Genomic DNA, 21,468 nt, shown 5'->3' on the forward strand with positions numbered 1-21,468 from the left:
CTCGTTAGTACGATGTTTATTTACATCTAAAGAAAAATCATTTCCTCATGGTTCAAGTTCGCTTAAAATAATTCTTTAATGATAAAAATTTCAATTGAGTTTGGCAATAAGAGATTCACTTTTAATAATTGCTGATTGCTATGTTTTAAATACATTGTAAATAAACCAATATTATTCATTAATTCAATAGCTGAAATTCTAGAATCGTTAAAAAAGTCTTTCTTTTACGCATTATATATCTTTTAATCGAAGGAGATGCCTCATAGTTGGCCTTCCATGAGGGCAATTCCAAGGCTTGCTCAACTCAGCAAGATGCCTAACTATTGTATTCATTTCGGATATAGTTAGAGCCCTACCAATCATGACACTGCTTCTACAAGCCTTTGAAGCAAGCATTCGCTCAAGCCTACTACTAAATGGGTCTATCTGTGGGTGCTCAGACAACACACTGATGATCTCTAGTAAATCTACAGAAGTTAAAGGTCAAGATCTTCGTTAATAAACTTACCACTAGTGTCAAAAATGACATTCTTACTCGTGGGAACTGAAAGAAGAGTGCAGCGATTACCAACTCGCTGATTTAAATCTATAGCAACGCCGAATCCTTTTCTTCGAATTAAATCTATATGGTCAATTAAAACAGTTTCCTCTGTAGCAGCTAAATCCAGTCTTTTTGGAAGGACTAAGTCTTGGCTGTTGATAACTAAATTACTTTTGAGATGTTCATAGTTGAACTTTTCATCGCTGGCATGTTGATCAATTATAAACAAATTGTTTCCATGAACAACCACTATGAATCCTCTATTGAATTGACCAACAACCCTCATTCTTAAAAAATCGGCTTTATGTACAGTTAGATTCAAATGATCTTCCTGATTTTCATCTGAAATATCATGCACCACGCCAATCTTGTTCGAAAATTTCAGTAAGGCATCGCTTCGAACAATATCTTTTTGCACTCCACTCAAAGATATATTTATTTTTTTACTAAACTTGTTTAAACCATCCAAGGGCCTAGATTGAAAAAATTTGAGCTTTTGTAGCGCTGCAGTTTTTGACGGAATTCTGTTCGCAACACTGGTTTGCTCAGTACGAGGAATGCTCGAGAGTGTGGAAACTGATTCTGCGTTGTGTACCGACTCAATCTCGTTTAAATTAATTGTTTTAGCAACAGGTGTTGATGCTGGACTTGGATCATTTAGTAACAAATTGTTAGGATTCGAGCTAGGTTTATTGATGGGTTGCTTTAGTGGGAAACTAGAGTCTATTGTTTTCTGCATAGAAGTATCAGTACTAGAAGCGAATAGGGCAAGCTTTTTCTTCATTCTTTCGGAAGAGGCCGTAACTTTTTCGTTTAATGGGCTACTTCGTCTCATAGAATCCTTTTGCAAACGCTCTGGCAAAGGTTTGGATACTTGTGCTAATGACGCTCCTTCTGCAACACTAGTGGATATTGCTGGTTGAGCAGTAGCTTCTACGAGCTTTCTTTTACATGGTGAGCGTTTATAAGAAAAACTTGAGTCATCACTTGTTTCGGATTCTGTTGCTGGAATTGACTGAGGCAATTCCTGATCTGTACTGTCTCCAGAGGAATCAGGAATTTGCGAGGAATATGAAAAAATGGATTGCGATCTGGAACAAGAAATTGCATGTCCGCAGCTTTCACATAGGTTTTGCAAGGAGTTTTTAATAAATTCAATTATGGAATCCTCTTCAGACAAAAATACAGATTTTTTGTCTGGAGATACATTGATGTCAATAGTTCCTAAAATAATTGGTTAGTAATGAGTGAACGTATATAGATTCTCTCAAACATAGTTTTTAAAGTGAACATACCATTTGTGATGCGAAGATTGATGGCAAAAAACGGGGATTGTGCCATACTATACGGCTTAAATACCTCTTGAATAACTCTTGCTATTTTTGGCAAATTTACAAGCCTCCGGTTAATAAACAACATTTGCCTCTCATTCGACGCACGAGTTGATCCAACGTGCGGACGTGATATGTAACCTTCTATGATTCCATCATTCCAAGGAATAAGTGATGAAGATACTTTAGTACCAAATACATTCATGATGTTCAACTTCATATCCTTATTAGAATTTGTTGAAAGCTGAAGCAACTTGCCAGAATTCTTAGTTTGATGATATACCATGAAGCGCTTATTTGTAGAAATAGTGGCATAAGCCTGCAACAAGGAGATTGCCTTCGAAAATTCCCGTTTATAGTTTTTCTCCAAAAGTTTTCGACGAACAGGAAGTGTACAAAACAAATCATTAACCATGACAGAGGTACCTCTCTACATTCAGTTAGTCATTAATACATAATCTTTTTATGTATACAGTATTAATCCGATTATCGAGTACCAGATAAACATGTATTATAATTGCATTAAACTTACTTGAAAAGGAATTGTTAATTTATCTTTTAATGAACCTTCATGATCAAGATTGAGCTGTACGCCTTTTGGCGCCTCATTCTGTGTAGCCGTCGATATAATAACTTGTCCTACTGCACAGAGACTACTCAGGGCTTCACCACGAAATCCGAAGGTCTGTAAGGCTTCCAAATCTTCAAAATCAGTAATTTTTGAAGTAAAATGCTTTTTTCCTATACTCTCGTAGTCACCAGCATCGATACCCGAGCCATTATCCACCACCTCAATAGAATTGATACCATAATTCTTAAAGCGAATCTCAATGGTTGTCGCTCCTGAATCCAAAGAGTTCTCAACCAACTCTTTGACAGCCGATGCAACGTCAGTAATAACTTGGCCTGAGCATATTTTATGTACTGTATTGGCGTCGATAGGTTTAACCGTTGACATACTAATTTGCCAAGCAACAGGTTTTTAAAAATCCTCTACTATAGCGAATTTTTTGGACCTTGATGTACAAGAGTTAAAAAAATATAACAGAATTAATGATTTGAAGGAAGACATACAGTTTATAGTGTGTAGTGTTAAATCCTGCTACTACCTTCGCTAATTTTAACTCTAAACCTTCAAATAAATTGGCGATTGCTTAAATCGATGGTTCCACGTTATCGGCTGAACAACGCTAATTAGGATCACAAGCTAACTCCGATATCAAGCAGATTGCTCCGTTACTTTCCTTAGCTGATCTTCAAACACTTGATTATATATATACACTTGCCGGACGCTCTTGGGTGATATAATCCTGTATTGCTGTTGGTTTGCCGGAATCTGATTCCATCAATACCTTCATAATCTACTTAGCTACTTAGGTTAAATTTTCCTAATGTATGAAGTTTGTAATCATTAGTTGGTGTGCTAACAAATCGATTAGAACTAAAAGTTTTTAAACAATTACAAAACCTACCTTGATTCTGCTAGATATCGGGGTCTTTCGAGTTTTGCGTCTCCAAACTTAACTGATTGAAGGGCGAGTTCAAAAATTCTTTTTTTTTTTTTAATTTTATCCAAAGCCTTGGGAAATAACTACAAATAATGTATGAAACACGCGATTTAACTGGTAACGCAGGCAAACCTGTGGATACCAATCCATGGCCTAATAATAGCAAGATTGCTGTATCGTTTGTAGTAAACTATGAAGAAGGAGGTGAAAGATCTCTCCTTTATGAAGATGAAGGGTTTGAAACGTTTTTGACGGAGGCCGGTTTAATGCCTTTTCCCAACCGACCTGTACGAGAACGTTCTATTGAGTCTTGCTTTGAATATGGTTCTCGCTGTGGATTTTGGAGAATTCTTAACTTGTTCAAAAAACATAAGGTTCCCTTTACTTGCTGGGCTATTGGTCAAGCTGTTGAGAAAAACCCAGTAGTTGTTGGTGCTATGGAGGAAGCAGGATGCGAAGTTGGATCCCATTCTCATAGATGGATTAATTATGAAGGAGTTCCTCCCGAAACTGAATATGAGCATATTAAAAAGAGTGTGCAAGCTATCCAAAAGGCCTCTCCTTCGAATTCTGCTCCTCGTAGTTGGTATACGGGTCGTGCTAGCTTAAACACCCGTAAACTTGTATGTCAGGTTTATAAGGATTTGGGTCTTCCTCAACCTTTTGACTCTGATGAGTACAATGACGATTACCCTTATTGGGTTGCCGATCCACTTGCTAGCAAGCCTGGTGCTGAAGATGACAAAGGACTCTTAATAGTCCCCTATACTTTGGAGGTTAATGACATGAAATATGCAGTTGCTCCCGGTTTTTGCAATTCTGATGACTTTTACACTTATGCTCGGGATGCCTTTGACGTTTTATATGAAGAGGGGCTGGAAGGTGCTCCTAAAATGATGACAATCGGATTACATTGCCGTTTAACTGGCCGACCTGGACGTTTCCGTGGCCTTCAAAAGCTAATGGAGCATATCACCTCAAAGGAGGGTGTTTGGGTTGCAACCAGAGAGCAAATTGCACAAGCTTGGTCTGCTAAGCATCCTTACAAAGCGTAGAAACCGTGTTACTAAAATGTTAATATACACATAGTATAGCGGTTTTATTCTTAGCAATGTATAGTGGTTGAAATATAACGTTTCCATAGTTAATTTAATTCAAATGCGACAATAGTTGATCGTCTGACACACGATATTTTGAAACCCTTTAACCTAACACATATTGATTGTCTATTTCTTAAAGAGAAAATCATGTTGAAACCCGTTAACGTATTTTTTCTATTAGACGAAAAAGTCACCAAAACATATTTCAATACACTCCGTAATTTCGGTTTCATCATTGCTACTATCATCGATAAGATTCTTTCCTTAGTCATTGGATATTAATGCTGTACATAAACATCTAACTATACCACTGAAATATTGTTTTCTTACTCTTAGCACTTTACTAAGCATCGACAACTTCAAAAGATAATAGTGATTTTACAGTGCATTTGCAAAACGACTAGTTAAAAGTGGTTATTGTAATCGTTCAAGAATTTACGTTTCAACTTTTAAAAAATTTTATAACAAACATGGAAGCTAAAAAAATATATGCTCAAGCCTTGACCGATGAAGCGTTTGCTCCGTTTGGGTCGGTGGTTCAACAAAAGGATGATGTTAAAATGGTTAGTGCTAATGGAGGTACAGCAAAAAAGTATTTAAAAGTTTCAGAAAGTATACAAAACTATGAAAAATCATCCAGTGCTTCGACCAGGAAAGGCGTGTGGAATTTTTTTTCCACACATCCTTCAGTTCACCCGGCTAATGACGAGCACGCAGCCTTTCAAATATCTGTGCTTGAAAGACATCCATTTACAACTCAAACCTTTATACCGATGTGTCGCTCAAGCGATGAGCAGGCCTATCTAATTGCTGTTGCTCCAAACGCTCCAGATGGAATGCCTGACTGGAACCAAACTCAGGCTTTTGTGGCTAAAGGAGCTCAGGGAGTTACTTATTCCGCTGGGGTATGGCATGCACCAATGGTAACAATCGGGAAAGAAACTATGCTGGCGGCTTTTAACTACGAAAACGGAGTGGCAGAAGATGATTGCCAAGTTCAGTCTACCGAGTCCCCCATTGAAGTATTCATAAAAATTTCTACATAAGTTTGTTAGTTTTTAATTTATTATGTTAATGTTGACAATGATTTTGTTCTATGCCATTACAGAGAAGTCGAATAGGCACTAGTGATTCATTTATTATGATATCCAATTTGCATGAATGTAACAGAGGACGGCTAAATATGTTTACGTATATAGTAAATCTTACCATAAGCATATATAACAAATATGACTGAAGATACCATGTGGAAAGCGCCCTAATAGAGACAAAACATCTAGTCTTTTGATACACTGCAATTGTATCGAAGTTGAGTGAAGGATTCTACAATAAGTTTTTTGATCCAAAGTTTTAATAAGTTTTATTTGTTTATATTTACTATACGAAGCTTAACATTCGTTTATGAACTGGTTGAGATGATTGATTTGCCTAAATAGCAAAACTTGAAAATGAATTGAAAGGAATTATTTTAAAACTTAAATTAGTTTGTCTCACATTAATTTATCTCAATCGCTCTCCTAATCACCATGATGATGATAAACTACTTCAACATGTAATAAGCATTACAATCTATCATTCCGGTTAGGTTTGAAGCCTAACAACATATTTTACAAATGAAAACTAAAGAATATTGAAACAATTCAAATTATATGATAGTACAACAAAGTGGTAATAAAGGTATAGTCGCACAGGAAGAAGAAGTATTACTTCGTAAATTTTTCACCATCTATTTACCCACAACATACTTCGATTTTCGGTTGCTTGGTCGGTTTTACTGCCAAATCAAAGCTTGAAAAGGTACCCTCTTTTGATTAAATAATTAAAAGGTTTAGTCAAATAGGTTGTCAGTGTATTGTGCTAATCTTGAACCCATCTTTTTGAAAGCATTCGTTAGATAACTTTTTGTACTCATAACAACTCTCCCAAAAATAATTTGTTTCAAGTTCTCTTTTTTGTTTATATTTCACTTTTAATTGATAATGTCGACTGTTGCAAAAACCAACCCAAAAAGTTCCAACAAACCTGGACCCGTAAAAAGCATTATAGCTGGCGGTGTTGCTGGAGCTATTGAGATTTCCATTACCTATCCGGCTGAATTTGCCAAAACTCGTCTTCAATTATATCGTAACGTTGAAGGCACTAAAGCGAAATTACCACCTTTTGGACTAGAATGGTATCGTGGTTGTTCCACAGTAATCGTCGGAAATTCCCTTAAAGCTGCAGTACGATTTTTTGCATTCGATAGCATTAAAAAGTCTCTTTCAGATGAACACGGACATTTGACTGGTCCTCGTACTGTCCTCGCCGGGTTGGGCGCTGGTGTCGCCGAGTCAGTTTTGGTACTAACTCCTTTTGAGAGTATCAAAACGGCGATCATCGATGATCGCAAGCGTCCAAATCCCCGTTTAAAGGGCTTTTTACAAGCCTCAAGAATTATTGTCCATGAGAATGGTATTCGTGGGCTTTATCGTGGTCTCGCTGCAACTGTCGCTCGTCAAGCTGCTAATTCTGGTGTACGTTTTACTGCCTATAATAGTATCAAGCAATCCCTTCAAAGCAGATTACCACCAGATGAGAAGTTGAGTACCGTTACCACTTTCTTAGTCGGTTCTGTAGCTGGTATTATTACCGTTTATTGTACGCAACCCATCGATACTGTCAAGAGTCGTATGCAATCTTTGAGTGCTAGTAAGGAATACAAAAACAGTATTCATTGCGCTTATAAGATTTTAACTCAAGATGGTCTGTTGCGTTTCTGGTCTGGTGCTACTCCCCGTTTGGCTCGTTTGATTCTCAGTGGTGGTATTGTATTCACTGTTTACGAAAAAGTTATGGAAATTCTCAAGCCTTTTTAAATATCCTCGTAAGCAGTGGAATATGGATTTATCCTTGGTTATATATAATTATTGCTTCATTAAAGCAATCACTTCACTGGTTTTGTTCTTTTTTCACATTATCTTCTTTTTATTATTTTATTCTTTCTTTGGTGCTTTATAGATAGTTAGATTATTAAAAATATAACCCCCTAGAGTTTTGAAATGTTTTGTGCTTTGGAAGTATTCATGTTTTGCATGTTTTGAATTGCAACTTCCTAAATGCCCCTGTTACTACTACCATAATTAAATTATACCAATAATAAATCACCAAACTCATTCAAATCCATATATCTGGGTTGATGTTTAGGCACCTAGACAATACGCAGTGTAATTACATGCTACAAGCACCTCAAAAAGTTTAGCGAATATTGAACCAATAGTTCTTTCATTAAAATAAACCTATAATAAACAAATTATGCCTATACAAAGGAAGCTGAAAAAGGAAATGTATAATAAAGGGAAGAGGAAAACACGGAAAGTTCATCAAACGAGAAAAGAAAGCGTCAATCAACCATCAGGAAACCTAACAATCATTCAAACTCGAATAATGTACTGTACAAACAACTAAGCTTGAAACAGAGTATGTAACCAAATAAAAACGTAAGAATTATGAGTCATATGAAAAAGTTTCTCAACCGAATAATGCACTTGTTTCTGTATCACTGATATAATGATAAAACTAAATTTCTGATAGAGAAATTGCGTAAAAAAAGGTGTGAACGAATTAAGTCACGAAACCAACAGTTCAAGCAATTAGTGTGGTATAATAATAGTTAAGTATAAACGACAAATAATCTTAATATACAATTTATCATTCATTTAAGAGTTTAAAGCTCTTGGCTAGGCTTGCCCTTACCAGATTGTTTGGGCAAGAGATGAGCGTTGATATTAGGTACAACACCACCCTGGGCAATAGTAACATGACCAAGTAGTTTGTTCAATTCTTCGTCATTGCGAATAGCCAATTGAAGATGACGGGGAATGATACGAGTCTTCTTGTTATCACGAGCAGCATTACCGGCCAATTCGAGGATTTCGGCAGCTAAATACTCCAAGACGGCAGCCAAGTAAACGGGAGCACCAGCACCAACACGTTGAGCATAATTACCCTTACGCAACAAACGATGAACACGACCGACAGGGAAGGCCAAACCAGCCTTAGCGGAACGAGATTGAGCAGACTTGGCGACTGCGGCCTTACCACCAGATTTACCTCCAGACATGCTTGATAAAGAAATTACTTAAGTTTTAAATTGGAATAATGTATGCAGGATTGCTCAATTGCCCAATATTTAGAGAAGAAGAAGATGATGCAGCGACAAGCTCTTTTATATACAGCAATATACAGGGTTAGGGTTTTGATGGATGTTTATGGGCATTCATCACTGAATGATAGCAGACTCGTTTCAGTGATATTATACTCAGCATTTGGAACGCACAACGAATTTCGTTAAGTATATTTAGGGAATATATAAAAGACACAGTAACTATGATTAGAACGATTGTATACTACCTTATAATATATGATCCTGCAAATTCGTCGAATGTATTTAGTTAGACATAATTAAAATTCAATCAATATATGTACATATTTATGATTTTATTAAACTAAGTATACTCTTAATTTTACGGAAAAAGAAAAGTCTGCTACTAAATATCGACCATCGTAGTTTAAACTAAATATAACAGGACGTGCAAAAGTACAAAAAGCTTTGTTTTAAAAGAACTTTCTGAGAAAAGGTAAAACACATCAATTCCAGAGCAAAGTTTAGTAGAGAGCGACGTTTAAGCAGTTTTGGCATTAGGGAATTTGAAGTAGTAATCCGTTTCCGGTAAAATGGATGCCTTTATTGTACGCCCTCCGAACCAACGTTGATGGAGTCCAGTGATTGCCTTTTCAGCAAAATCGGCATTTTCAAATTTTACAAATATCTGCCCCAATTCATTCGGTACAACAGCAATGTGAACTACTTTGCCGTACTTTTCATCACACTCTTCTTTGACGTCCTGCTCCAATTCTTGCACCCAATTAGGTGATGTTTCCCTTTAAAGGTTAGTCAATTATGAATCATAAAAAAAACGTACTCAGCAGGATTAAACATGTTTTCTAATAATGCACATCTACTACGAATTGGAGGCTCTGGTTCAGATACCAGTTTACTGCTTTATGTTAGAAGACAAAAAGGATCCAAGTTAAAACAAGACATACCTGTTGTCTGAAATGTCTTCAGAGCGTGCTAACTTTTTCATTAGCTCATCTCTTGTAATGGGACGGCTTTCTTCTTCAGTAGGAGATAAAGGAGCTGCTTCTCGATAGTCTTGTGATTCGTAGGTTGATGAACCGCCATTACGTTGAGAAGGTTGACTACGTTCTTGGCGAGCCAACGTTTCGTCAAAGCGCTTCAGCATGGAACTAGTTGTTTCTGTAGTAAATTTATCATTGCCCAAACAAACCCTCATATTTCTTCCGGCTAAATCAAAGCCATTCATTTTCTCCAAAGCATTTCTCGCACTTATAGGATTTCGATATCTAAAAAATATAATGTTAGTGTCGTTGAAGTTAAATAGATATAAATATCAATCTAATTTTTTGAAAACATACTGTATATAACCAAAACCCTTGCTTCGGTTTTGATCATCACGCTGAAGGTGTACAAATTCTATGTCGCCAAAAGGTTCGAAAATTGCCTTAACATCTTCATCAGTAAGGTTGAAGTGAATGTTTGAGACACACAATCTGTGAAATGGAATTTCAGCGCTAGCGGCTCGTGCCAATCTACAAATAAGTTAGACAAAAATAATGGATGCTTAGTAAAAACTTACTCAGCAGCTTCACGAGCTTTTCTATTTTTTTCAGCCTCTGTAAGTTGTACAATGACAGGAAGACCCAACAATCGCTTACCAGAAAGCGCAATAGCCGCCTGTACAGAATCCTCGTGACAGAACTCCACATATGCAACACTATATTATATTCGTTAGCAAACGAACCCAATTTGAAAAATAAAAAAAAACAGAATAATATCTATTTAAAAAAAAAAAAAAAATTATAAGACATACCCTTTCGATCGTCCGCTAATCTTGTCTCGAACAATTTGAGCATCGCGAACAGGACCAGCTTGTTCGAAAAAATCATATAATTCCCTAGAAGTCAAACGATTTGCGAGTTGAGAAACGAACACAGTACGGCGATCACGCTCTTCCTCTGAAAGTTTAGAGGAGCGTTCACGAGGACGGGAACGACTTCTCTTACGCTCATGTGAACGGTCATCATCCCTCAAGTCCTCATAATCATAATCATGGGCTCTAGAAGAACGAGAGGAGCGTTCTTCATAGCGGCGACGACTACGACTATGCCGCGAAGAGTAAGGAGGGCTGCGTGAATAATCATCGTATCGATGGCGACTACGACTTGAGGGATGGCGGCTTCGACTTGACCTTGAACTGCGATCGCGATCGCGAGAACGAACGGGTGATCTACTTTGATGAGAATCTACAGAAGAGTGAGGAGAGGGAGAGCGACTACCATAATCGGACCTTGGACTATATGATCTCCTATGGTGTCTTGGGGTGCGATGACTTGAGGAATTTGTAACTACATCATCGTTATAACCGCTATCCTCTCGTTGAAAAGATTGTTTGGAAGATCTGGCGTACCGATAACCCATTGAAACGGGAGGAGGAGTTAGACGACCTTCACTTTCGTAATTTTTAGACACGGGTTTGAAAGAGCGATCATGCAACCGTGTAGGCGGTGGAGGAGGGTTAGAGGGATGACTATGAGTGGAAGAGGTGAGTGAGGATTCATGAAAAGAAGAAGATGCCTTTTGCTGATTTTCTTGATTTTGCGGCTAGGAAAAGGGTTAGTAAAAACAATAAACACGGGAAGACAAAAAAACAAAGGGAAAAGGCGGGAAGGAAGGAAAAAAATTGTAAACGTACCACTTCTTGCTTACGAAAAGGAGCCTCAGCCAAGGCTTCCGCGTCCAGCTGCATTTAGATTAGATCTGTTTATCTATGCGTGGAAAATACGTTCGTTTATTTTCGTTTTCAATACAACAAACTCTGACAGGATCGGAACAGACTTCGACTGGAAAACTAAGTAAGCTAGTAAAAATGGAGTTTTGTCAGTCTAGTAGCTTTCGTCGCTTCTAACACGAATTGTTTTGTTAAAAAATATTAATAATGAGTACTCTTTTGAGCTATTTTGTCCTCTTTCTTTCGGTGGAAAAAAAAGTGGAATATTCTACTGCCTAAGCGATAAAAGATGAGAGAAATTTTAGTACAAACAAAAAAGAAAGCGAGGAATAGCGGAATAAGGAAATTCCAAGCTAAAAACAATTACCGACAATAAGAAGCAAAGAAACGGAAAGGAAGGAAAACAAAATTATACCTAACCAAACCAACGAAAAGTAAATCACGAAAAGTTAATAAATTTCGATCAACTTAAGGTTTTCTCTTTTCAAGTATTTTTTCGCAAATAATAATTTTTAGTCTACTATGAATAAATCAATGAATTGTATCTGTAAAGCACTTCACTCGTCTGTTCTTTCCCTGTGTATAGGCCCTTGAGTGCAATTTTCTGGTGTTCAGTTTCGGAACCCGTTTTGCGATACGGTAAATATTGTTTTCCGTTGTCTTACCATTTTTCGGAAAAGTCGATCAAAAATAGCACGATTTTTTGGTTCGCCCCGCAATGCCTTTTTGCCCTTTCCTGCGACATATATAGGCTACTGCATCCACGCCACAACATCGTGCCATTAACGCAACACAAACAAAGAACTGACATTTTGATCAATTGGACAAAAATCCAAGTAAAGAATCATAGGATCAGTTGCTACGTTGTAATATTTACTGTATTTGTTTATCAAACTCATCAGAAACACGCTTGCTACAGTTTTATCACGAATTAACAATTCATACTCCCATCTCCAAAATGGCCTCTGTTACTAGTGAAAAGTGTGTTATCCTTTCTGACGGCACTGAATACGATGGTAAGTATTTAAACAAGGAGAAATGGCAGGGTGTTTGGGTTTTGAGAAGGAGATTTGGTTGAAGGACTAAAATTTTTTCTCGGCAACAGAGTGTTTGAGAGGCAATGTATAAAAAACAATGAAAACGCATATAGCAAAGGCTTATTGGCAAAAGATCCATTGTGGGAGATGTGCCATTTCTTATCTTTTTTCTTTGTTCGTTGTGCTTTTAACTTTTTTTCACCTTTCCCCCTTTGCCTTAGTTACACCAAAATACATGTATCGTTCTTTATACTAACATTCCATTAGTCACCAACTACTTGGTTGCCAACAAGGACGCTGCTGACTTGCTTCGTCGCTATCACCGCCAAGAGGTTGCTGATATCCTTAATGCTACCTCCAAGTCCAAGCACTCTGAAGCTGTTGTTGAGATCTTGAAAAGTGCTAAGGTTCCTTTGAAGAATAAGGAATTCAGTGATCTTGTCGACCAGAACATTGGTGTCGGTTATGGCAATGAATTCATTGTCAAGCCTACCGATCTTGACAAGGATTTCGAGAAGAACCATTTCCTTGACCTCAAGAAGCCTTTATTGCCCCAAATTTTGTTTGGTAACATCAAGAAGGATGTTTATTTGGACCAAGTTCACCGTCCCCGTCATTACCGTGGCAGCGGTTCTGCTCCTTTGTTTGGAAACTTTTTGGAGCCTCTTACCAAGACCCCTTGGTATATGATTCCATTGATTTGGGTTCCCTGTGTCACTTATGGATTCTTGTACGCCTGTACCGGAATTCCCTTCTCTGTTGCTATCACCTTCTTCATCATTGGATTATTCACCTGGACTTTGGTTGAATATACTATGCATCGTTTCCTCTTCCACTTGGATGAGTACACCCCTGATCATCCTATTTTCTTGACTATGCACTTCGCATTCCACGGTTGCCACCACTTCTTACCTGCTGACAAGTACCGTCTTGTAATGCCTCCTGCTTTGTTCCTTATCTTTGCCACTCCCTGGTATCACTTTATTCAACTTGTTCTTCCTCACTACATTGGTGTTGCTGGTTTCTCTGGTGCCATTCTTGGTTACGTTTTCTACGATCTTACCCACTATTTCTTACATCACCGTCGTATGCCCAATGCTTACTTGACTGATTTGAAGACCTGGCATTTGGACCATCACTACAAGGATTACAAGTCTGCCTATGGTATCACCAGCTGGTTTTGGGACCGTGTTTTTGGAACTGAGGGACCTCTTTTCAACGAACAGGGAAAGATCAGCACTAAGGCTAAGTAGATTGTGATTGCGTTTGAATCATTTAGCTGCTAAATTGCTTTCAAGGTGTTAAAAGTTTCTTTGGTCCTTTTTAACTATCAATAATTTTGTGTGCTATATAAATCTTGTTGTATTTTTCTTTTCTTTTTTAATTGCTTTCCAAATTTTTTCTCCTCTCTTTACCCTTGAAATCACTAAGCAATTTTCCCCCATTTTCTCTCTGACTTTAACTAGGCCTTATTATAGTGCCTTAAAGCTGTGTATTATATTTGAATTGCAGAAACATCAAATTTGATTTAATTTGATTGATCCACTCGCTAAAGCATCTTGTATCCCACATTGAAATTGTCTTGTCTTTCTTCTTTTCTATTAATACTATTTTCTGGTTTCTTTTGAACAAGTTTTCAAACTTTACCTTGTTAAGTCGAACTTAATAATATTATCTTGACTATCGGCTATATAATTTGAGTCTAAGGTTGCTATTTTATTTTTCCTTTTATCTGTCTTTTAAATATAATTCGAATTTTTAATTGTTTTTACCACCCCATCTGTTTGTAGTGCGAAATGATTTTCTTGTAGAAGCATCTCCATATCATAAGAGCGCTGAATAGTTTTTGTTGACCAAATATGCAACGCCGAGACGAAAAATTTAGGAAGAAGATGAATAGAGATATCCACAATATATATGTTTTAACTATATTTAAGGGTCATTTTACATTTGTTTATAAAATGTAAAAAAATTTATTAAAAAGATCGTAATGAAAGGTGTGGGACTCGAACCCACGAGCTTTCGCACTAGTGCCTTAAACTAGCTCCATAACCACTCGGACAACCTTCCTTTTTTGAGTATTAGGGTAACTTAAATCATCATATAGGATTTCACTAATAAATTTTTATTTTAAAAATTTGTTTTCTTGTGAATAAAAGTGTAGCAATTTACTGATTATTTAACCAGAAAATAGATTTTAGACAAAATCTATAAAAATATTTGTTAACAGAAACTAGCTTGTGGGGAATGCGTTTAGAATTCCTCAATTACAAGTTGCAGGTAAATTTACCCTAGTGTTTGTTAAGCGGACGTCGAGTTATTAACCATTACTATTGACGTTGGTTAACATGAATAAGCTTGAATTATTGCCAAGTCATTTTCCTGACACTTTCAGATTTGTTTATTTGTTTTTTTCTCAACCTCTGACATTTAGATGCATAATACATGTCAAAGACTTCTTAAATGATTACGATCATCATGCCTTGAAGGAGTTTCCTCAATTTCTTGCCGATAAAGACTATAGTAAAAAATGATCTAGCAAAACTGAGTAAGCATTGTTTATGATTAAAGCATTGCTATTATAACGCTACAGCTTAATGGTAACTACCTTACATTTATTAACATTATAGGTAAGAATATGCTGTAAAAACCGCCAACTCATCTGGTGGTGAAGATAATCCTCGCAGCTAAAACAGAGGGATTCATTCAAGAATTGAATATTGCTAAATCAATTAAATACCGAATCTAACGTTCAACTTATTCTTGCCTGTAAAACTGTTTTCTATTCAACTTACACTGTTTAGTTGGAACAAATCTGCTTTTGGTTACACGTTTGTTCCTTATCTGATCAGATAATTCTTCATTTTAAAGTTCCAAAGACTCCTCTCTTAGATGCTGCACAACGTCAGTCAGATATTCTGTATGCCAAGCCAGACTTGGCTGATGTCATCTGACTAAGTTTTTGGAAATCTATATAAATAGCGATATACGGCCCTTTCTCGCACTCTTTTCACCTAAACAGAGCATTTTTAAAGAAGAAATTTATTAATTCTTGCTGCGATTCTCTTTTCTTTTGCTTGCAAAAATCTCGGTTTAACGTTTATTCCATTCATTTCTATTTAACAATTTTTATCCTGCAACTTTTAAAGTAGCGCCTCTTTGTAGCTTACTCTTTTTCTACTTTCAAGTTCTTTCGTACTCTTAACATTTTCAACATGCTTATCGCTGCTATGGGCCCTAAGATTCCCGTCCCTGCTTATGGGGTTGGTACAGCTTTGTTTAAGAAAGAAAAGGGAGAAATCAATCGAACCATTGTAGATTCGGTAAAGAATGCACTTGCTGCTGGTTTCATTCATATCGACTGCGCGGAAGTATATGGCAACGAAGAGGAAGTTGGGGTGGCTTTGAAGGAAGCTAATGTTCCAAGAAGCAAACTCTTTATTACTTCCAAGGTTATGCATAATGTCGATAACATTCCTGAAGCCCTCAACGAATCTTTACGTAAGCTTGGTACTGACTATTTGGACCTGTACCTTTTGCATAGTCCTATTCCTTTCTATGAAAAGAAAATACCCATTTCTGAAGGTTGGAAAGCAATGGAAACGGCTTTGGGAACCGGTCTTGTCCACTCAGTTGGTGTTTCTAACTTTCGTATTCCCGACTTAGAGGAGCTGTTGAAAACTTCAACTATTACTCCTCGTGTCAACCAAATCGAATTTCACCCTCAAGTATACAAGGCCGCGAAGCCTCTTGTAGAATTTTGCCAGAGTAAAGGAATTATCGTTGAGGGTTATGGCCCTCTTTCTCCCTTGGTTCGTGATGCGCAAGGTCCTGTTGCTGAATTCACTAAATCATTGGAGAGCAAGTACCATGTTTCTGATACTCAAATTCTTCTCAAGTGGGCCTATTCTAAAGGCGTTATACCTATCACTACTACCTCAAAAATTGAGCGTATGAAGGAGTGCTTGAATTTTGATTCTTTCACTCTAGACAAGGCTGACATTGACGAACTTGGTACCTTAGGTGTTCAACATCACAAGCGTACATTTATGAAGCACATGGATGAGTAATACTTTTATGTGATCAAGATAATTTTTATTACGAAGCACTTAGTTATGGACAATCTATTTCAATTACAATCGACTGTTTACATCTTAAACCAAAAATTTTTGTATGCAGTAATTATCGGCGTAGTAATATTGGTCGGGAATTATAACTATGTTGTTACTATTACGACACAAACCGCGAGAATTGAAGAAATACTTACAGTGAAAAGTTTTCCAACAGCGTTACTTACTACTACTACAAAAACAAATATTTATGTAATTCATCATTATATCTTTCAAATATTAAAATCAATTTAATTAATAAAACGCAAAGATTAATTATGGCTACTGTATATTAGCCAATAGTCAGTCATATTCGGTTCATATCAACTATTCAGTAGATGTAAAATGTCCAACTGATGACACTTTAAGCAAAAAGAGAACCATCTATCCAGCTGTTCAACATTTCTAAACTAGCTTCGGGTTGGTTGAAAGGAACCATGTGTCCAGCTTCGTAGAGGCGAAGATAACCAAAGTTTTTGAAAGACTTACCACGACCAGCTTCCTTTCCATTAGGACTCCAAGGCTTCAATTCGGCCTCATAAAACTCACGTTGACCAGCCCACTCAAGTGCGTCGGTCCAAGCTTCATTGCCCATGTAATTGCAAATGTAGTCAGCATCACCGGCATAGATAAGAACGGGTAGGCCAGCTTCTAAGATTGCGGTGACATCGTCACGGAAAGTCTTACGCATCCAGTCACCCTTGAAAAGGAAACCAATGTTTACTTCAGTATTGCATCCCTTGTAATCGTATTCAACTCCCAAAGCTTCTTGAACAAATTCTTGGTTCAAGTAACTCTCAATTGCACCGGTTTCGGGGTAGCATAAGTGCTCTTGGTCACGGCATTCTTCACGAATATCATAAATGTTGAGTCCAGTCTTAGTAAATGGTCCAATCATAGCGTTATTGCAATACAAAGAGGCACCAATGCAAACAGGAGTAAAGCCAGTCTGGTAACAGCCAGTGATTAGCTTAGCGCAGGTATCATAGGCACCAGTAATGCGATCACATTCCTCTTGGGACATAATAGGACCGTAAGGGCTCTCGCAAGCCATTTTTCCGTAAAAGTAGTATTGGACCAAAGGATCAGTCAAACCATTTCCAATCAAGACACTCTTCAAATTGATGTATTGCTTCTCCATTTCATAGCCGCTGGCAACAAAGAAGTTAGCACCTTGGTTATGCTCCATAATTTCCTTGGCAAACTGGGGGATGTAATGGCCAGCATAGGATTCACCAGCAATGTGAAAGTCCAAATGAGCGTACTGAGGGAACTTGGCAAAGAAAAGGTTCAAGAATGCATAAACATCCTTACCAGCCGTAACAGTGTCAAGAACCGAGTCATCTCCGTTGCTGAAACCCGTGTTGATAGGTTGATCCAAAAAGATAACTGAAGCATTGGAGTTCCAACTGTGAGGGTTATATTCGGGTTTAAGAGTCTCAATGTTGATTGAAGAAGGACCTAATTCCATGAACAAACCAGTAAGGGAAGAGCAACCAGGACCACCGTTCAACCACAACACGACGGGATCATTCTCGGGATCATTTCTAGATTCAAAGAACCAGAAGAAAAGATGTCTGTCATCTTCGACATCTAAGTAACCGGTGTATTGCTTAACAGTGTCAATACCAAGTGATTCAGGTTTGGAATCTTTAACGCGAAGAGTGTGATCAGGGAAAGCCTTTAAATTTACATGTTCACCATTCTCTTCTTGTGAAAAAACAGCGTAGGGACGTGAAGAATCAGCAGGTTGAGCATTAGATGGCTTAGCAGGATGACTCTGGTCACGGAAAGCAGTCATAGGATCAATACCTTCAGCCTTGAGCATTTCAAGGTAGGCAAATTGTTCAGGAGTGAGATCACTCAACTCCAAATCATCGTCGAATTCAAATAGGGGGGGAATTGATGAATCCTTTGGGGCATTTTCTTGAATATGTACAGGAATGTTACCATAGTATTCAATACCAAGAGTGTCTAAAAAGCGAGAAAACTCTTCGGCAATTTCTTCAACAGGAACAGAATTGATGAGGTCAGCGAAAGCCTCAATGACCAAAAGCTCATGAGAACTTTGCATGTTTTGCTCAGGACGTTCGTTGTGCTTCTCCTTAGGTCCTTGATGGTGCTCCTTGTCCTTAGGTCCCTTGTGGTGCTCCTTGTCCTTAGGTCCCTTGTGGTGCTCCTTATCCTTAGGTCCCTTATGGTGCTCCTTATCCTTAGGTCCCTTATGGTGCTCCTTATCCTTAGGTCCCTTATGGTGCTCCTTATCCTTGGGTCCCTTATGGTGTTCCTTGTCCTCAGGTCCACGATGATGCTCAGGACCTTCATGCTCCTCAAGCTCATGGTGTTTGAAAGGAGGAGGAGGCATGTGCTCTCCAGGCTCGTGATGCATAGGAGGAGGAGGCATGTGCTCTCCAGGCTCGTGATGCATAGGAGGAGGAGGCATGTGCTCTCCAGGTTCGTGGTGCATAGGAGGAGGAGGCATGTGCTCTCCAGGTTCGTGGTGCATAGGAGGAGGAGGCATGTGCTCTCCAGGCTCGTGATGCATAGGAGGAGGAGGCATGTGCTCTCCAGGTTCGTGGTGCATAGGAGGAGGAGGCATGTGCTCTCCAGGTTCGTGGTGCATAGGAGGAGGAGGCATGTGCTCTCCAGGTTCGTGGTGCATAGGAGGAGGAGGCATGTGCTCTCCAGGTTCGTGGTGCATAGGAGGAGGAGGCATGTGCTCACCGGGCTTGTGGTGCATAGGAGGAGGAGGCATGTGCTCACCAGGCTCGTGATGAGCAGGGAACTCTCGATCCTCATCGTCAAATTCATGATGCTTGGGACGCTCGTCATCAAAGAAAACAGAGTCATCCTCGGGTTTAGGGTGAGACTTCTTTCCCTTTCCCTTAGCATGTTTACCCTTATGGTGCTTTCCTTTTCCTTTGCATTTACCGTGCTTTCTGCGGGGAGCATCCTCATCAGCTGAGTCATGAGGGCGCTTCTCGCGAACGTGTTCATCCTCATCATCGTCAAAGATATTGTCGAGACGATCAGAAACGGTGTGAAGGAAATCACGAGCAGGCTGAAGGAAAGAGTCAAGCTTGTCTTTAAATCCAGGGTGTTCTAAGGCAGTATCATCTTCAAAGTCATCATTAAACTCGTGATGACCCTTGGGGTGATGAGGAGCCTCAGCTTCATCACGCTCGGGAACGGGATTCATAAGAGGAGCAGAGCTTTCCTCTTGCTCACGGATGAAATCCTCCCCAAATTTCTCGTAAAAATCTTTGGGAACGACGATATCACCACCATTTTGCTCAGGAGGAACATAACCGTTAAACTGAGCGGATACGACGCAAGTGAGCAAAAAGTACAAGAAGGTTTGTTTCATTAACATCTTGTTTCAATGTACAGTATAGAAAGGAGAGAAACAAAAGGAAATGAAATATTCGTACAACAAGCTAACCAAATAGACCGAACTTCTCAAACAATCAATTGATAGATACAAATCTGTATGTACTGGATTAAAAAAGAAATTGCAAATTAGCCAAATCAGATAACTGTTAGGCAAAATGAGCTATATGGATAGATTAAAAAGAAAAATAAACAATGAGAAAAAGAATGTATTTAACTCAATGTCGATTGCGAAGCCTCACGTCTTACAGTGTGATTACAAGCACTAAAGGCAATGTGGATATCGCAATAAATAACTAGACAGAAAACCACAAAAAGTAGCAAATTCTTAAACAAACGTATTTACGATCGTTTTGCTGCTTTTCCCTCTTCAGATCACTTTACTGGTTCTAGGGTTCGATGGCGTTAATGTGTGCTTGGTTAAGGAGAAAAGTAAGCGGCAGGCAACAATCGCTATATATATGAAGGGTTAAGCATAAGTCCAGAAGCGTGACGCAGACGCCTCGCATGAATCATCATGTTCTAAGCCCCTTCGCAATCCTCCTTAGATATCGCTGCAAATACTTTACAATGTCTTTATACGCTAATAACGAAATATAATGAAAAAAGTAGCTTCGCTTGCAGTTAGCAAACAGGAAAATCACATCTGATAATATTTATTAAACAAAAAGAAAGGTAAACATGTGGATCAAGTTATTCTTAGTTGAATTATTGGATTCAATTAAACCTTAAACAGACAGTATAAAATATAAAAACACGCTCTTGTTATTAATTGTTTTGCAGTCATCAAGTACTTGACTAACTCTTTGCAGAAGCAATGGATATTTATCTTTGGAGAGTAAAATTGAGAAGCAAAGTACACAAAACTCAAGGTAGCAAATCTATAATGCCTAGACAATTATCTTGTATTGCTAGTTTGTGAAACAATGAATATGCATTCGCTTTATTGTGACTAATTCGTCCTGGTACGAATTGAAAAAGTAACTGGCCAAGCGGTTTCCGTGACAAAAATGGGTCAAAATACACAACATTATGTGATTTAGCTCCACTATACTAGGGCTATTCTTCTATAACCCGAGAACGTTGCTCGGCAAGTATACCGACATGATATATATACCTTATAATGTGTAGCAAAACTGGAAGGAGCGAGGGCGAAGATGAAAGCGATACAAAAAAAAACTATAAATAAATATATATATATAAAGAAATGTCAGCAAAGATCGAGTGTCTAGCAAGTACAAAAGTTTGTTTCTTCCGGTTTGACTACTTCAAACGAGGGCTTAGAAGTGGCTATGCTGTTTGTTTTACAGTTTCCCAGCACTGGAAATTAAAAAAAAGGGCAAAACAATACAATAGCGGCTGGCAAAACGGATGGAATTGGTCCTTTGTCTTGCACGAGGAAAAAACATGACAAGTAAAAAAAAAATTTGCAATTGGGTTTAAAAGTTAAGAGACAAATGCCATTTATTAGAACAATTAAATTTTATAAAAAAAGAATAGAAAAATAATTGTTAAAGATAGAATATAGCTAATGCATGATACAATAGAATTTGAACCTCTTAGAATATTGGTTGCTGATTCCAAAGGTGAAAAGCAGCTGC

The 21,468-nt window shown here is 38.1% G+C and overlaps 9 protein-coding genes, 10 long non-coding RNA genes and 1 other non-coding gene across 20 annotated transcripts; 12 read left to right on the top strand and 8 right to left on the bottom strand.

The window, feature by feature from the left end:
• Positions 1-152: 152 nt before the first annotated feature.
• Positions 153-3,819, bottom strand: pms1 (MutL family mismatch-repair protein Pms1). The gene is made up of 5 exons (NM_001356149.2): positions 3,345-3,819; positions 2,405-3,295; positions 1,837-2,302; positions 509-1,765; positions 153-467 (listed from the first exon to the last, which is right to left on the bottom strand). The coding sequence occupies exons 2-5, from the start codon at positions 2,828-2,830 to the stop codon at positions 232-234; spliced, it is 2,385 nt and encodes a 794-aa protein (NP_001342828.1). The 5' UTR covers positions 2,831-3,295; positions 3,345-3,819; the 3' UTR covers positions 153-231.
• Positions 534-876, top strand: SPOM_SPNCRNA.3805. The gene has a single exon (NR_193168.1). It is a non-coding gene; the product is annotated as a non-coding RNA (long non-coding RNA).
• Positions 1,037-1,647, top strand: SPOM_SPNCRNA.3806. The gene has a single exon (NR_193169.1). It is a non-coding gene; the product is annotated as a non-coding RNA (long non-coding RNA).
• On the top strand, positions 1,814-2,302 carry SPOM_SPNCRNA.3807. Its single transcript, NR_193170.1, has one exon. It is a non-coding gene; the product is annotated as a non-coding RNA (long non-coding RNA).
• On the top strand, positions 3,119-4,685 carry cda1 (chitin deacetylase Cda1). The gene is made up of 2 exons (NM_001356150.2): positions 3,119-3,265; positions 3,312-4,685. The coding sequence occupies exon 2, from the start codon at positions 3,473-3,475 to the stop codon at positions 4,433-4,435; it is 963 nt and encodes a 320-aa protein (NP_001342829.1). The 5' UTR covers positions 3,119-3,265; positions 3,312-3,472; the 3' UTR covers positions 4,436-4,685.
• A 137-nt stretch (positions 4,686-4,822) lies between these two features.
• On the bottom strand, positions 4,823-5,028 carry SPOM_SPNCRNA.956. Its single transcript, NR_151348.1, has one exon. It is a non-coding gene; the product is annotated as a non-coding RNA (long non-coding RNA).
• On the top strand, positions 4,866-6,303 carry dal1 (ureidoglycolate hydrolase). The gene has a single exon (NM_001019848.3). It carries the CDS (start codon positions 4,951-4,953, stop codon positions 5,524-5,526), a length of 576 nt encoding a protein of 191 aa, NP_594419.1. The 5' UTR covers positions 4,866-4,950; the 3' UTR covers positions 5,527-6,303.
• On the top strand, positions 6,213-7,506 carry mce1 (citrate transporter). The gene has a single exon (NM_001019849.3). It carries the CDS (start codon positions 6,460-6,462, stop codon positions 7,333-7,335), a length of 876 nt encoding a protein of 291 aa, NP_594420.1. The 5' UTR covers positions 6,213-6,459; the 3' UTR covers positions 7,336-7,506.
• A 271-nt stretch (positions 7,507-7,777) lies between these two features.
• On the bottom strand, positions 7,778-8,650 carry hta2 (histone H2A beta). Its single transcript, NM_001019850.3, has one exon. It carries the CDS (start codon positions 8,577-8,579, stop codon positions 8,184-8,186), a length of 396 nt encoding a protein of 131 aa, NP_594421.1. The 5' UTR covers positions 8,580-8,650; the 3' UTR covers positions 7,778-8,183.
• SPOM_SPNCRNA.3808 lies at positions 8,409-9,931 on the top strand. Its single transcript, NR_193171.1, has one exon. It is a non-coding gene; the product is annotated as a non-coding RNA (long non-coding RNA).
• On the bottom strand, positions 8,936-11,604 carry rsd1 (RNA-binding protein Rsd1). Its single transcript, NM_001019851.3, has 7 exons — positions 11,296-11,604; positions 10,414-11,204; positions 10,180-10,317; positions 9,959-10,132; positions 9,566-9,886; positions 9,442-9,516; positions 8,936-9,400 (listed from the first exon to the last, which is right to left on the bottom strand). The coding sequence occupies exons 1-7, from the start codon at positions 11,347-11,349 to the stop codon at positions 9,142-9,144; spliced, it is 1,812 nt and encodes a 603-aa protein (NP_594422.2). The 5' UTR covers positions 11,350-11,604; the 3' UTR covers positions 8,936-9,141.
• On the top strand, positions 10,230-12,047 carry SPOM_SPNCRNA.3809. The gene has a single exon (NR_193172.1). It is a non-coding gene; the product is annotated as a non-coding RNA (long non-coding RNA).
• Positions 12,048-12,107: 60 nt separating this feature from the next.
• Positions 12,108-14,147, top strand: scs7 (ER sphingosine hydroxylase Scs7). The gene is made up of 2 exons (NM_001019852.3): positions 12,108-12,347; positions 12,636-14,147. The coding sequence occupies exons 1-2, from the start codon at positions 12,290-12,292 to the stop codon at positions 13,619-13,621; spliced, it is 1,044 nt and encodes a 347-aa protein (NP_594423.1). The 5' UTR covers positions 12,108-12,289; the 3' UTR covers positions 13,622-14,147.
• On the bottom strand, positions 12,368-12,657 carry SPOM_SPNCRNA.3810. The gene has a single exon (NR_193173.1). It is a non-coding gene; the product is annotated as a non-coding RNA (long non-coding RNA).
• A 212-nt stretch (positions 14,148-14,359) lies between the features above and the next one.
• Positions 14,360-14,438, bottom strand: SPOM_SPATRNALEU.04. Its single transcript has one exon. It is a non-coding gene; the product is annotated as a tRNA-Leu (tRNA).
• A 264-nt stretch (positions 14,439-14,702) lies between these two features.
• Positions 14,703-14,927, top strand: SPOM_SPNCRNA.3811. The gene has a single exon (NR_193174.1). It is a non-coding gene; the product is annotated as a non-coding RNA (long non-coding RNA).
• Positions 14,928-15,075: 148 nt separating this feature from the next.
• Positions 15,076-16,440, bottom strand: SPOM_SPNCRNA.3812. The gene has a single exon (NR_193175.1). It is a non-coding gene; the product is annotated as a non-coding RNA (long non-coding RNA).
• Positions 15,385-16,524, top strand: SPOM_SPAC19G12.09 (NADH/NADPH-dependent indole-3-acetaldehyde reductase AKR3C2). The gene has a single exon (NM_001019853.3). The coding sequence runs from the start codon at positions 15,584-15,586 to the stop codon at positions 16,436-16,438; it is 855 nt and encodes a 284-aa protein (NP_594424.1). The 5' UTR covers positions 15,385-15,583; the 3' UTR covers positions 16,439-16,524.
• A 184-nt stretch (positions 16,525-16,708) lies between these two features.
• Positions 16,709-20,289, bottom strand: cpy1 (vacuolar carboxypeptidase Y). Its single transcript, NM_001019854.3, has one exon. The coding sequence runs from the start codon at positions 19,848-19,850 to the stop codon at positions 16,842-16,844; it is 3,009 nt and encodes a 1,002-aa protein (NP_594425.1). The 5' UTR covers positions 19,851-20,289; the 3' UTR covers positions 16,709-16,841.
• A 259-nt stretch (positions 20,290-20,548) lies between these two features.
• On the top strand, positions 20,549-21,426 carry SPOM_SPNCRNA.3813. The gene has a single exon (NR_193176.1). It is a non-coding gene; the product is annotated as a non-coding RNA (long non-coding RNA).
• Positions 21,427-21,468: the final 42 nt, after the last annotated feature.

Source organism: Schizosaccharomyces pombe (assembly GCF_000002945.2).
Source record: "Schizosaccharomyces pombe strain 972h- genome assembly, chromosome: I".
In the NCBI taxonomy this organism is placed as follows: Eukaryota; Fungi; Ascomycota; class Schizosaccharomycetes; order Schizosaccharomycetales; family Schizosaccharomycetaceae; genus Schizosaccharomyces; species Schizosaccharomyces pombe.

What these genes read in the sequence shown, in the direction of transcription:
- pms1 (NM_001356149.2), bottom strand. Translation starts at nt 2,830, where the DNA reads ATGTCAACGGTTAAACCTATCGACGCCAATACAGTACATAAAATATGC. An exon ending in CAATCTTCGCATCACAAATG is followed by an intron (nt 1,766 to 1,836) that starts GTATGTTCACTT and finishes CAATTATTTTAG; the next exon opens with GAACTATTGACATCAATGTA. An exon ending in TGTCATTTTTGACACTAGTG is followed by an intron (nt 468 to 508) that starts GTAAGTTTATTA and finishes TAACTTCTGTAG; the next exon opens with ATTTACTAGAGATCATCAGT.
- cda1 (NM_001356150.2), top strand. Translation starts at nt 3,473, where the DNA reads ATGTATGAAACACGCGATTTAACTGGTAACGCAGGCAAACCTGTGGAT.
- dal1 (NM_001019848.3), top strand. Translation starts at nt 4,951, where the DNA reads ATGGAAGCTAAAAAAATATATGCTCAAGCCTTGACCGATGAAGCGTTT.
- mce1 (NM_001019849.3), top strand. Translation starts at nt 6,460, where the DNA reads ATGTCGACTGTTGCAAAAACCAACCCAAAAAGTTCCAACAAACCTGGA.
- hta2 (NM_001019850.3), bottom strand. Translation starts at nt 8,579, where the DNA reads ATGTCTGGAGGTAAATCTGGTGGTAAGGCCGCAGTCGCCAAGTCTGCT.
- rsd1 (NM_001019851.3), bottom strand. Translation starts at nt 11,349, where the DNA reads ATGCAGCTGGACGCGGAAGCCTTGGCTGAGGCTCCTTTTCGTAAGCAA. An exon ending in CTTTTCGTAAGCAAGAAGTG is followed by an intron (nt 11,205 to 11,295) that starts GTACGTTTACAA and finishes CCCTTTTCCTAG; the next exon opens with CCGCAAAATCAAGAAAATCA. An exon ending in AAAGCTCGTGAAGCTGCTGA is followed by an intron (nt 10,133 to 10,179) that starts GTAAGTTTTTAC and finishes ACTTATTTGTAG; the next exon opens with ATTGGCACGAGCCGCTAGCG.
- scs7 (NM_001019852.3), top strand. Translation starts at nt 12,290, where the DNA reads ATGGCCTCTGTTACTAGTGAAAAGTGTGTTATCCTTTCTGACGGCACT. An exon ending in TGACGGCACTGAATACGATG is followed by an intron (nt 12,348 to 12,635) that starts GTAAGTATTTAA and finishes ACATTCCATTAG; the next exon opens with TCACCAACTACTTGGTTGCC.
- SPOM_SPAC19G12.09 (NM_001019853.3), top strand. Translation starts at nt 15,584, where the DNA reads ATGCTTATCGCTGCTATGGGCCCTAAGATTCCCGTCCCTGCTTATGGG.
- cpy1 (NM_001019854.3), bottom strand. Translation starts at nt 19,850, where the DNA reads ATGTTAATGAAACAAACCTTCTTGTACTTTTTGCTCACTTGCGTCGTA.